This window comes from Beta vulgaris, chromosome 7 (genome assembly GCF_026745355.1).
Source record: "Beta vulgaris subsp. vulgaris cultivar EL10 chromosome 7, EL10.2, whole genome shotgun sequence".
NCBI classification, from domain to species: domain Eukaryota; kingdom Viridiplantae; phylum Streptophyta; class Magnoliopsida; order Caryophyllales; family Amaranthaceae; genus Beta; species Beta vulgaris.
In genome coordinates this window covers 54,513,966-54,527,088 of record NC_079208.1, presented here as the reverse complement: position 1 = coordinate 54,527,088, position 13,123 = coordinate 54,513,966, and the positions used below count along the sequence as shown (strand labels likewise).

Here is a 13,123-nt window from a genome sequence, read left to right as displayed (position 1 = left end):
TCAATATCGTGTTAAATGTGAATAGGTACTTTTTCTTAGGGTACTTTTTAGCGGATTATCTTTGATATTTAGTCAGACGACTGATGAAGATCGATCATTGGACATGTTTAACTTAAAGCTTCGGCGAGGTTTTTATAGCACTCCTTTGTCTGGTGTTATAATCGTAGGCACTTTTAATTTAAACTAGCAAGAAAGCAGATTTGTAATATAAGGTGCACCTACTATGGTACATTTAAGTTAACAACTATACAAATAGAGTTTAGAGTTCAGCCGTTAGAGTTTAGAGTTTGTTGTTAGAGTTTTAACTTTTTCTTCAGTAGATTTGACAACTTTTTTTTTATAAATGTGTTTGGTAATAATTAACTGATTACTAAAAGCTTATTGCCATTTGGTTGTGTGAAATGACATTTATAGACATTTTAATACATTTATATAGTGTTATTATTAGAGGCAAAAAAGTAATTGAACATATTTTCACCTAATTTTCTAAAGAAAAAGCTTCTCTTAGGAGTTTTTTGTTTTTGTTTTGAGAGTTTTTATTCCAAAACTCTTTCTAAAACTCTCTTTTATCAAACACCCTTTTTAGAGTTTTTGAATGGTCAAAATACTAAAAGTGGTCCAAAATTTTTTTTTTTGCTCTAAAACTCTAATTGCCAAACACTCCCAAAGTAAGACATTGATTGTTACAACTAATTTAATAATTATTCGCTTTATTGTATTTGAATTTGCTCAACAATTGCTATATAAGCTTTAGCTAGTCCACGATAAGGATCTTGATTGATGGTGAGGGTTTTTAGATGAAATTAATGGTCGAATTTTACAAGACAACGTCTATTAAAGTTGAATATTTTTCTTCTTTTCCTTCTTTATCACTATTCAGGCCACATTTGAGGTTTTAAAGGTCCAGTTCGACCATCCCAAGCCATAATCAAGGACTAGAGTTGGGTTTTTTAATTGGGTTGGGATTTTTTTTGTGGGGGAACTTGGACAGAGTGGCGGTTACGGCCATGAGTACGCGGTTTTCAGTGTGTGGGTTGGTGGTTTCGGCCTTGTGTTGGTGGTTTTTGGTGCATGGGGTGGTGGTTTAAGTGGCATATGGTAATTTTAGGGGTTAACGTGGTGGTTTCATTGGTGGTCATGGTGATTTAGATGGAGGTCATGGTGATTTCGATGGCGTTCATGGTGGTTAGGGTGCTTGAAGTGGTGGTTCAGTTGTTGGGTGGTGGGTTTGATGGTTGATGTTGTGGTTGTGTGGCTGAGGTTGGTGGTCTAGGATTGGTCAAGGCCACCATGGGGCTAAAGAAAGAAAGGATAAGTGAAATCTTTGGGGAGGGTGGGGAATTAAAGGAGAGGAGTTTAGGGGAAAGGAGAGGCAAAGGGAATGATTGATAATGTCTTAACAAACAACAAGGGAAAGCTAGTTGATTATGTTACTCTTTCCTAAAAACCCCAAATTAAACACCCCCTAAATGATCTTCCATGATACATCCCATAGGGTTTAAAATCATGTATATAAGTTTTCAAATGTGATATCTTAGGATTATTTTTGGACTTAATCAAATGTGAGATTTTTTTAAAAATCTCGAAGTGTTTTGAGATAACTCGTAGGTTGTTAAGACCCTTCAATATTACTTAAAAATACCTTAAAATACCTTCAAGAGACTAGAACAAGACTTGCATAAGATTAACATATTTGAATTTCTCATTCCATCTTGAGTTTTTTTTTTTTTGGTCTGACTTTGGGTTATGAGTCTTCTAACTTGTTATGCTCACTATGTATTAGATAAAAGCTATGTATTGACGTTTATGAGCATATTTGTTCTTTGAATTATTATTATTACTTTCATCTACTTGTGAATTATTTATTGATTTCATAAATGAGGATTTCTGATGAGTAGGTTACAAAGTATCTATTTTAATCAGATTTGTATAGCTAAAGACTCTAATTCCATATTGTTCAAAAGTCTTTGTCTAAGTAGCAACCAATTGTAAAGAGTTTGTAATTAGAACTTTACAATTGTAGAGTTAATATAAGGTTGAATTATATGTAGATAATAATGTTGGTTGTCTGCGTTCATGATGTATTCCTATCTATTGATGATTTGATGTTGTCATTAGGTTGTATTTGATGCTCTTAGTATAGGATTGTTCATTAACTAAGGTTAGTGAAAGTGTACCCAATTTAGCTAAACATGAGGGAAGACGGGGGAGCTTGCATGGTGAAAGTCTTGATTCCTATCATCGTTAGACTAGTTTGTAAACTTGTAATTACTCCTATCTACCTATATTGATGTTTAAGTGTCTAAAATCTTATTCTTGATCAGTAGAAAACACAAGTCAATAGATTTTAGGGTATTAATTTGTGTGCGCTCCAACAACGCATCATTTGTACAATCCATACGTTGATCATCATTAATATTAGTATTAGTATTAGTATTAGTATCATAAATATTGTTATTATGTTAGCTTAGCAACTCACATAACATACACATATGATCATACGGACCACCAACTTGATAAGGGAATGAAGGAAACTTTCACGTAAATAATAATAATATAACATAATATACAGTGCATTACAATCACCTAAGAAGAAATTGCTATACATAACCCTCCAGCACACTAGAAATTGCCAAGATCTTCATGAGTGGTGAGCATTCAATAATGTTCGATACACCATGTCGATAAATTGATTATCCTGTATCACAGACAACGGAACTTAAGTGATAAAATTATTCATGACAGCAGAATATAATCGTATTGATGAAAAAAAAATCCCCTCTTAAGCCCAATATCAAATTTATATTTAAGTGAGACCCCTTTTTAACATTACTGCTGAATCATAAACCTTGATTTTGACACATATTTCATCAAATTTCAACCCTTCTCATTTTTTCCTTTTTCGTTTCGAGGGGAAGGGAAAATACTCAGATGTGTTCAACTTCCCCCCAAGCCCAATAGCAAATTTCATAACTGGGAAACACCCAGCGCTATTCCTTGGTTCTTCAATAACAAGTTGGTTGTAAGAGTCAACTCATAGTGGAGAGGCTGAAGCTCCGACAGAGATATTAAGGTTAGGCAGGAGTAAATATTACAAATTCAAACAACATGCAGAATAAGCTTTAGAAAGACAGGACTGCCTTCAAATAACAGCCTGATTATTTTCAGAAAATCTACCTGTTTGTTATGCTAAGTATTACAACTGGTAAAAGTTTAACTTATAGCTGCTTCCTGCTATTATGGGTGATCATTATTAAGATGGAGAAAAGTTAAGGTCATGTTCCTAGATAAGCTTTGACTCATGGCAAATTCTTCGTGCTATGGGTCAAGCTTATCTAGGAATATGACCTTACCTTTTCTCTATCACTTCAAGTTTAGACATCGATACTGCACTTATACTAGTGTGCATAACGCATGCGTAAATGCCATGAAGGTTACACACAGATCTTTTATTATGAAGCAAGTTGACATATCACGAGAATTATATGAATTAGTCAGGAATAAAAAAAAGTCATATGACACTGTATTAATGGAGCAAGTTGACAAGATCCAAGGTTTCGAAATATAGTAAGGAGTGTGGCCCTAAATTTAACACATTAACCTTGAAGCTGCAAGTAATATAATATGTCACCTGAAAACAATAACCTAAAGTCATAAACAAAGATTTGAAACCCACCTGAATAAGCAACATGAGTGCTTCCCGAACCTTGTCTCTGCTTAAAACTGTCCCATAGTTAGGAGCGACCGCTGATGTTGGAGTTAGAGATGGAGGTGGAGTAGGGGGAGGAAATGGATGGAGTAATGGAGCACCATAAGGATGTGGAATATTAGGAGGGTACAATGGAGGAGCAGTGGGCACAGATGAAGAAACAGGTGCCGCCATCAATGGATAAGTGGCAGAAGGGAGACTGGAGAAAGAGGACGGCTTAACAAGATCTGTCACACGGTTGCTATTGCTGTTTGACTCTGATATATCAAGCAGAGACAACAAAGAAGCAGATGTTATATTAGCAGTAGATGCTATATGTGGTGATGGAGGCGTGTTGACTGGCCGACCAGCAACAGCGACTGCAGCAGATGGCTTCTGAAGTTCTCCTGTACTTGTTGAAATGGAAGGACTTCCCGAATTCATAGCTGACTGCAAACATGAATTACATACCAGTCACAAAGAAACGCAAATGAAGTGCCCCCATGAGGGACTTGTAAAGTATTTGAATTTCTATATTAGTAGTGGATAAAGCTTTAGTACACTGAAGAAATTCACAAAGGCAGGATCTTCAGAAACATCATTGACACTACTGGTAGTTAACTGTGACGGCTCCAATGGACCATCAATAACAGCCATGCTTGGGACTGCCTCTAGTTCTTCGAATTCACTGCAGCAGAATTTAGTTGTTAGAACAAACCCTTTATAAGGAAATAATATAGAACATCAATCTTATAAACATCTCTTTCAATCTTTCATATTGAAACAAAGAGGTTGTTCTGCTTCAGATAAAAATCTGGATTTAGATTGCAAACTTTTGGTCAAAACCTACTTTTTTGGGTCACACTAATTTTTGATTGGTCTACACGTCAACCGTGCACAAAAGGCGGACAAAGGACAACTATCATGGATCAATTTACCAGCAAACCAAGATACATCAACTATCATTTAACAACTTGACTCCAACGGAGCTTAAAACCCAACTTTGAAGTTTGGAATCTATGTCAAAAAAAAATCATAACAAGATTTTTGCTGCTCCTTTTGCCCTTCTCACCAACATTATGAACATTTTTACCATTAACTTATAGTTAACTTCTGTAATATATAAAGTGAAATAGTTAAATAATATGTTGATTGTTGAGCCTATTCACGAGGTTTTTGAGTCAAACTTAGCTATGCTCGGCTCATGAAAATTTCGAGCAAAATTCAAATAGTTCACGAGCTAGCTAGGCTTATTAACACCCCTGTCCCCTAGCAAGATTGTGCTTTCACTTGAAGGGGGGATAGAAAAAGTACAAATCCCAAATAGAGGTAGACAATTGCCAGATACACTTCCTTCCTCTAATTGCCCAACTTATGATTCTACAGACCATGTGTCAGAAGGAACGTTCCATTTTCAGTATTTATTTGATATTAGCACCTTGCGTACAAGTACATGAAATATTGTCCACCGTTCCCAAAAGGTAGTACCTAGAGTAAGCAGAACGCCTCGGCTCAATTATCCACCTGTTCTACTAGGGCCATAAACATACTTGCAATTTATGCAACATCAACGAATAAAATTCGACTTAGAGTCCATGGATCTCGACAGAGAGACAACGATAAAGCCAAGTAAACTTAAGATCAGTTTATTGACAGGAAAAAAGTGGAAAAAGAAATTGCCACAAAGCCTTTCACCTGCTGAACAAGAATATAAAGGCCCTTTTTTTTTTATTATATTAGCTGATTTATAGTTGGTTTCTATGCTACCCCAACTGTCCCCAACTCTTCTGATTTTCTCACATACCCGTCTTCACACAACCTGACACTTGGATACTTCATTTCACACCAAAAATTTAATGTCCACAAAATATCCAAGTCCGAGTGTCCGAAGTGGGTACTGTAGCCAAGCCTACGTAACATAGGTTGGTTTCACTAGCTAATAGCATTCGCAGTTTGTATGTAACTGTTTGATGAACTAACTTATAGATGGTAGCTATTTGCTCACTTAAATTAGTGAAATGACATATAAGCAAATGAGTATAGTTTATAAGCACACATATTACCTTATTTCATGTTTCTTTGGTAAAGATTACTCCCACTGTCCCATAATATTGTTGGCACTTATCAGGCACGTAGTTTTAGATAATACGTTATTTGGTTATCAATTGTTATTGTATTGAAAAGGTAGATGTGATAGGAATTAGTAGGTAGTAACGTAGTAGTAGTATTATTGTATTTGGTCAAGAAAGAGTGGGCCAATGGTTAGAGTTAGTAAGTAGTAGAAGTGGTATTATTTTATTTGGATTGAGAGAATGGACCCATGGCTAAAAGGTAAAAAGATTAAAATAATGATGGGTCATATCCAAAAACAGAAGTGTAAAGAGTATTCTGGTACGGATGAAAAAGGAAAGTGTAAAGAGTATTCTGGTACGGATGAAAAAGGAAAGTGTAAAGAGTATTATGGAATAGAGGGAGTATTTATCGACATTATTTAGTATCTACAATTCCTCATTACTAATACTCCATAATAGCATTATCTTATACGTTTAGTTATTTAATAAATCCACCTAGGTTGTTTGGTAAAGAGAGATCTAAAGAAAAATTACAGGTTTGAACGCATATTAGAGGATTTGACAAGTCAATCCTCTAATTCGAGTGTTTGAAGAGAGAGTTGAAATAGCTGAATGGGTCAAAAAGCTCTTATTGAAAAAGTTGGGGAATAAACTTTTTGACATTTAAGGTTTAAGTATGAGTGGGATAAATTAAATTTATGTCCATATCCTTATTGGTCATTATACATAATCAAGTAGCAATCAGCTACTTAACAAACACCTATATACATAAAGTTAATACAATCGTTGTCAAACCAGCTAAAATTGGTCTTTTGTCGAAGTGGAATGGGCCTTTTTTATTACGTGTTATCGTGAATTTTATATTATTTACATATAGTATGCTGCCGCAACCAGCATATTATTTTTGTTTTATGCCCCAACTCATCCATTGTCCGCTAATTTCCAAACAAGGCCTTAGTTTCTTGATAAACCAGCATATTGGCTTTTAAACTAGAAGGGAAATATATCTTGCCACTCGACATATATCTCGCCGCTCCACATATATCTCACCGACCCCCACTTTTCCTGCTAAAAAACTCTCGTTAACTTCCCATCTCTCATGGCTCTAAGCTTCTAACTGCTTCCAAACTCCTCTCATGGCTCTCAATTAATTTTCTCAAAGTCTCAAAAAATTAATTAGACTTTCCTCTCTCATATATATCTTCTCAAATCCCTAATTATATCAATTTAATTCATCAAACAAAAAATTTTCTACCAACATTTGTATTGTTTGCAATTGTTCATAAGTTTATAAGAAGACATTCAACATGCAATAGAAATTTAAGGTAGCTGAAGTAAAATGGCAAAATTTAACACTATATAGCAATTTAATTGTAATATTTTCTATACATTTGCTCCATATTTGTAATTTTAAATGACCTTTTTCCAATTATAATTGCTTTCTTATTCTATTTTTTCTAAAAAACTATAATTAAATCTTGCCCCTCTCTTTGTAGTTCGTATCATTGAATATGGTGGCCGTAATTTAATTCCAAAGTCCATATCTGAAAAGACTTGTTGTAATATCCCAAATTTTTGTAACTATTTTATAAAATTTATTTTGTTATAATAAGATTTTTATTCTGAAAAATAAAGAAAAATCTTAATAAATCAGATTTTATGAAACTGTTTTTATTTATTAAATCAGATTTTTTCAATCTTTAAAAAAAAAAAAATTCGAAATTAGATTTTTTTTCAAATTAGATTTTTTTCGTCTGAAAAGAAAAATAGAGAAAAAAAAAAGAAAATTCTGAAATTATAATTTGAGTTGGTTTTGGAAAAGGATTAGATTTTTGTAAATACTTATCTTTTAGTGAAACCCTAGATTTACATACTTATATATATCCCCAAACACCCAAAAATTCTCACATAATTCACTTTCTTCATCTCTTTGGTAAGTTCTAAATTTCAGATCTAGAATCACCATTGTTGTGTTTCGAAGGTTTCAACCAGAAAAAAAAAAAATATTGTTTTAAAACCTGACACCGAGACTCCGACGACTTGACCGGAATCCGGCACGGGTCTTCTTCTTTCTCTTTCTTCTTTCTTCCTCTTTCTTCTTTCCTCTCTTTCTCCTGCTTCCCGTCTTCTGGAGGTTTATAGGTTTCTTTTTAGTCATTTTTTTTTTCTTCTAAGTTTTAAAGATAATACTAATATTTATAAAAATAAAAAAAAAAGAAAGAAAACTTGACATGTGCAGCAAAAGTCACGTGAGGCTGTGACTTTGCTGACACATATAAGTTTATTCTTCCACAAATTTTTTGGTTTCCTTGCTAAAGTGACACAGTCACTTTTTTTTTTTTTTTTTTAGAAAATTAATAATCTTTCTCTTGTTTTTCGACTTTGGTTAGTATTAATCTAGTAAATTTTGGTTAATTATTTTCGGGATATTATATTAAGTGACTAACTTGAGGTGATAATATTTGTTGTAGACGGAAATTTCGTAGAAGGGGAATTTTAGTTGATATTGCTATATCTGGGAAGCGTTTGAGGTAATTCACAATGTCCATCAACAACTAGAATCCCGTTAGGAATTGTATGTACTATGTTTAATACATGTGATTATATGATTCTATGTTTATTTAGATGTTTATATGTGGATAAATAGTATTAGTATGTTTATGACTAAAATTATTATTATTATATTTATAGTACTATTATTCTACGTATAATATCATATGTATCTACAAGTGTATTGTTATTACTTTTGGAATGTAGTGTACATATGTAATCACCATGTTTAAGAAAATTATATTAACGTTGGTAATGTACTTAATGGGTAAAATTAGTGAGTTAATGATGTTTCGAACTGTATAAGTTGATATATATTGTGACTTATGAGGCTCTAATGATGGACGTATTGCTTATTATGAATTATGGACGTTGATTATTTTAATTTTATTAAGTGGCTAAGTTGTGAAAAATATATTTGAACTAAAGACGTTCATGTTAATGTTAATGTGATTTTTTTTTATGTGCCATAACTATTAAAATATATTAATCACGTAAAGTGGAAATAATATTGAGGGAATAATCCTGTGGACTTGGATCCTCCATAGGTGATGAACAGTACTTGATTTTATTCTGTTACAACTCTTTATTGTCTTCCTCCTAATACTATTGGTGCGCATTGCGGATACCCATTAGATTAGTGAGGGGTGTGCACACTAGGGACGTTCTGCAAAAGATATTGGCCATTGCTCTTAAATTATTGGGTGACGACCCATGTTGAAGTAGGTGGTTACTGGGATTAGTCCCGGCCTACTGACGTTCAATTCCCTCTAATAATTAAATTTGATGTTGTGTGAATCATATAAACTTGAGTATTCAAATTGATTAAGTGTGTTATATACTTGTTTGTATTACGTTATACATGTCTGTTTTATGTTATACTTGTCTGTATTGTATTATATTTGTATGTATGTTATAAAAATTATTTTTAAAATATAACTATTATTATTATTATTTTACGGGATGGAGTTGTAATTACTTAGCTTTCGCTAATTTTTGTATTTTTGTTTTTCTTTGTTCTGTTCCATATTTATTTTGTGCAGGTTGGTGAAAGGGACTACGTTGCAGGAATGAGTGAATTTATAGTTTTTAAGTTCACCTAGTTTAATAACAATACTGTCATTTGAGATTGTTTAGTTTTGATTTGGTTTAATTAGACAACTTAGTTTGGTTATTTTGATACTTTGGGTTGTAAGTTAAATTTTTATTTTTAATAATTAGCCTTGCATAATGAAAAGTGAATATTTTATAATGTTTTAGAACCAAAATTTTGGGGTGTTACACTTGTTTCTTGGTTGTGATTCGTGGGCACACACGTGCAATGGATCTCCGTCTACCAGACATAAAACAATGGACAGGAACTACTTAAATTTAGCGCATTGGAACTTAAACAACTAATACAATCTGCTAATTCCCAAACAACGTTAGCTAATTATTCTGGTCAAATCCTCTAAGACCTAAGTGTGATCGATCCGCTTTTTTTAGCCAAAAAAACTGAGGAACCAAACAGGGCCAAAGACTTTCATATATTATATAGACTATAAAGCCTTTCAGTTAATGCATAAGCCAATTCTAATTACTCGAACTCATCTTCAAACTCCTTCAAGATTTAGACTCCATAAACACTATGAGCTACTATCTAACATATAACCAAATAGATAGTATTTACCTTTTCGATGAAGATATACTGGGTTTAGTTGGCACCTTCGAGTAAGCATTAAGTATCCTGAAAAGACAGCATAGAACATACTTTTAGTAAATAAACTCTATATTTATTTATGATGATGTTGAAAAACCAAGTCATGATATTGTAAGATGTAATTTTCCTGCTTTTGGGATTAAAGAGAGAAGGTACCTGCCAAAGAGATTTGCCACCTCTTCACACTCACGAGCATTATAGAACCATATACCATTTACTTCTTGCGCGGCATTGCGGTATAACAAATATGGTACCTGGATTTCATACTCGAAGTCTCCCAAAAGATTCTCTACTAAATTTTCTGCACATTTAGGTACACTGCATCTTCAGTTCCCAGGTCAGAATGCATTGAAAACAGAATCACAGAATCCAATATGATTCAGAATTGAAAATTGACAAACTAAAACTCCGGCACACAACAAGACCCACTTCCATATACCCAGATTTTGACCGATCATCAATTCACAGGAAGCGAGATTTTATCAAGTTTGTGGAAGGAAACTTTATTAATCTGTTCAAACCCATTGAATACGAGGGGAAAAGGATGACGTCTTAAAAATATGAAGGCAACAGTGATTAAAGATTTCAGACCTTTAAAATTAAGACTAATGAAGTCGCCTATAAAACTTCGAAGGCAACATGTATTAAAGATTTCAGACCTTTGAAATAAAGACTGAGGAAGTTGTTGCCTATAAACATCGAACATCTAGGGCGATGAATCAAGTGCAATAGTTACACCAAAAATCAATTGAAATGGCAGAAGTAACAAGATCCCAATACAATCATCGTCTCACCAAAGTGTGATAAAGAGGTTACTAAAATTCAAAATCACAGAAGTATAAGAACCTAAGAAAGCCAAAACTTCAAATTTGTAGTATTTTCTGAGATGTTTTCTCCTTTTTTTTCACGGGACATGGATCAATATTTCCGTGTATATTCTATTAAAGAAGATTTAGGATTATGGTGAATTGAGAACAGAGACCGAGAGTTGAATATTTTGCAAGGGTAAACCCAAACAACAAAGACATCCAGGACTTGCTTTCCAAGAAATTTAAAAAGATTTTTCACGGGAGGAGACTGAAGAGCTCAAGAAAAAATGAAAGTAGCCAGTCACAATAAGCCATGCATCTCGAATGAATTTTTGACCGGCTGCTTCAAGTCAAGGATCCTTTTGGGAAGATTACAATTTCACATACTATAGAGAAGTAAACCAATTCAAATGGTTGTTAACTTGTAGTTTAGTGTCATTGCCACTAGATTGAACCTTAGAAGTCATTGCCTTCTAAATCCACGAGTTCCATTACTAAAATCTCCTAAACACCTTTCATCTATAAAATTTGTATCAATTTCTTTTTTTCCAATAACCACCACCTAATTACTTTCTCTCAAAGCGAGATACAAATAAAAGTAAGAGTGGAAGAAATAGAACTAACTGATCCTATGGTAAAGGGTTAAACACTCAAACTAACAATATCTTTGTGATTTGGATCCTTTAAGAATGTTCAACTTCATTTCAATTCAAATTTGAAAAATATTGAAAATCTCAATACAAAGGTCGAAAAAGAAATAAGTGGATTTAAAAAGACAAAGTACACAGCACCACTACAATACTTGTAGAGAAAAAAAAAGTCCTACTATTTTAAATTCAATGTCCTTTGCAACAAGAACTAGGAAGTTAGCAAGTTATTCCATGCCCATCTCTTATTCAAACAGATGAGAAAGCTTGTGACTTTCAACGAACCACCAAGCTATACACGATGACAAGCAAATACAATTCAGGATTCACATTTCAAGTGTGATGCAAATGAAGAAAACAAGCACATTGGAAATCCTGGTAATGAAAACCCTGACCTGTATTTCGCCGATTCATTACAATGAATTGAAATCGAGGTTGTTTGTTTCTGAAAAGAACAAAAGAAATAGAGTATAAATATAGAAGAAAAAAAATTATTCCCACAAAGACAAATTCAGCAACGAGCTAACGATTGTTTGAAAGTATACTAACGGCCAATTTATAGTCATTAATAAATGGTGGTAATAAGAATGAATTTTAAGTATAATCTTACAAGGGAAGCACCCTTAAAATCTCCATGGAGAGTCAATGTCAACCCCAAGTTTGTGTTTTTTCTCCATGGGGAACAATTTCACCCCTAAGCTTCTTTTTTTTTTCTCCAAGGAAAAACAATTTTCATTACCACTCGTTACCACTCATTAGTCATTACCACTTACAAGGTGGGTTCGATAAGAATGAAAATTTAAGAAGAAAATAAACACTACAGAATAAATTAGTATTACTATGGATATGAACAAAAAAAAATTTCCTAAATTTACATATAAATTCATTCTCATTACCATCTTTATAACCAACTACGAAACGAGCTGTAGATACTAAACGAACATCATTAGTTTACAAATTAGGGGAAAAAAGGAACCTTTTTACGACGAAAAGAGACCCTTCGACATCCTTGCGACTCTGCAGAGGGATTTACATAGAAAGTCGGATAAAAATTGACAAAAACAAAACGAAAAAGAGAGAAAAAAAACGAGGGAAACAAACCCATTGGCTGAGTTCGACGTTGAACTCATAAAAGGTAACATGAGCAGCAGTAATGAGAATCTCCTCGACGGAAGGATCAATTCGCTGAAGAACGGTGAGATTGAGTAGCTTTGTACTGTTTTGATCCAGATTTGGCATCAATTTGCCACTTTGAGCCATATTTTGATTATGATTTCTTACTCAAATGCAATCAATTTTCAGATTTTGGGATGGAATTACAAAACCCTAGTTTGCGTAGCTTCTTCGCTTCCCCAGTTGTAAACACTAGTTTGGTTTACGGTGACGTGACGATCTTTAGTCTCTGGATGTGCTAATGAGATATGACATTGGTTTACTTAATGCTTACGCCTGTTCTCCTATAGCCAGCAAAATTGACCCGTATCCGTGACCTGCCCCAAATACCCGACCCGACCCGAACAAATAGGCCTGAATAGGACCCGAACCCACCCAAACCCGAATCTACCCGACCTGAATTGACCCGATAATGATGACCACAACCTGAACCCGGCCCGAAAAGTTGTCATATTAGTTACTTTTTAAATAAATTTAAGGAAAAA

The 13,123-nt window shown here is 33.8% G+C and overlaps 1 protein-coding gene across 1 annotated transcript; it reads right to left on the bottom strand.

The window, feature by feature from the left end:
- Positions 1–2,525: 2,525 nt before the first annotated feature.
- On the bottom strand, positions 2,526–12,897 carry LOC104899828 (mRNA-decapping enzyme-like protein). Its single transcript, XM_010687107.4, has 8 exons — positions 12,567–12,897; positions 12,442–12,482; positions 11,861–11,910; positions 10,166–10,310; positions 9,980–10,036; positions 4,250–4,376; positions 3,677–4,138; positions 2,526–2,698 (listed from the first exon to the last, which is right to left on the bottom strand). The coding sequence occupies exons 1-8, from the start codon at positions 12,723–12,725 to the stop codon at positions 2,642–2,644; spliced, it is 1,098 nt and encodes a 365-aa protein (XP_010685409.2). The 5' UTR covers positions 12,726–12,897; the 3' UTR covers positions 2,526–2,641.
- Between the last annotated feature and the right edge of the window lie 226 nt (positions 12,898–13,123).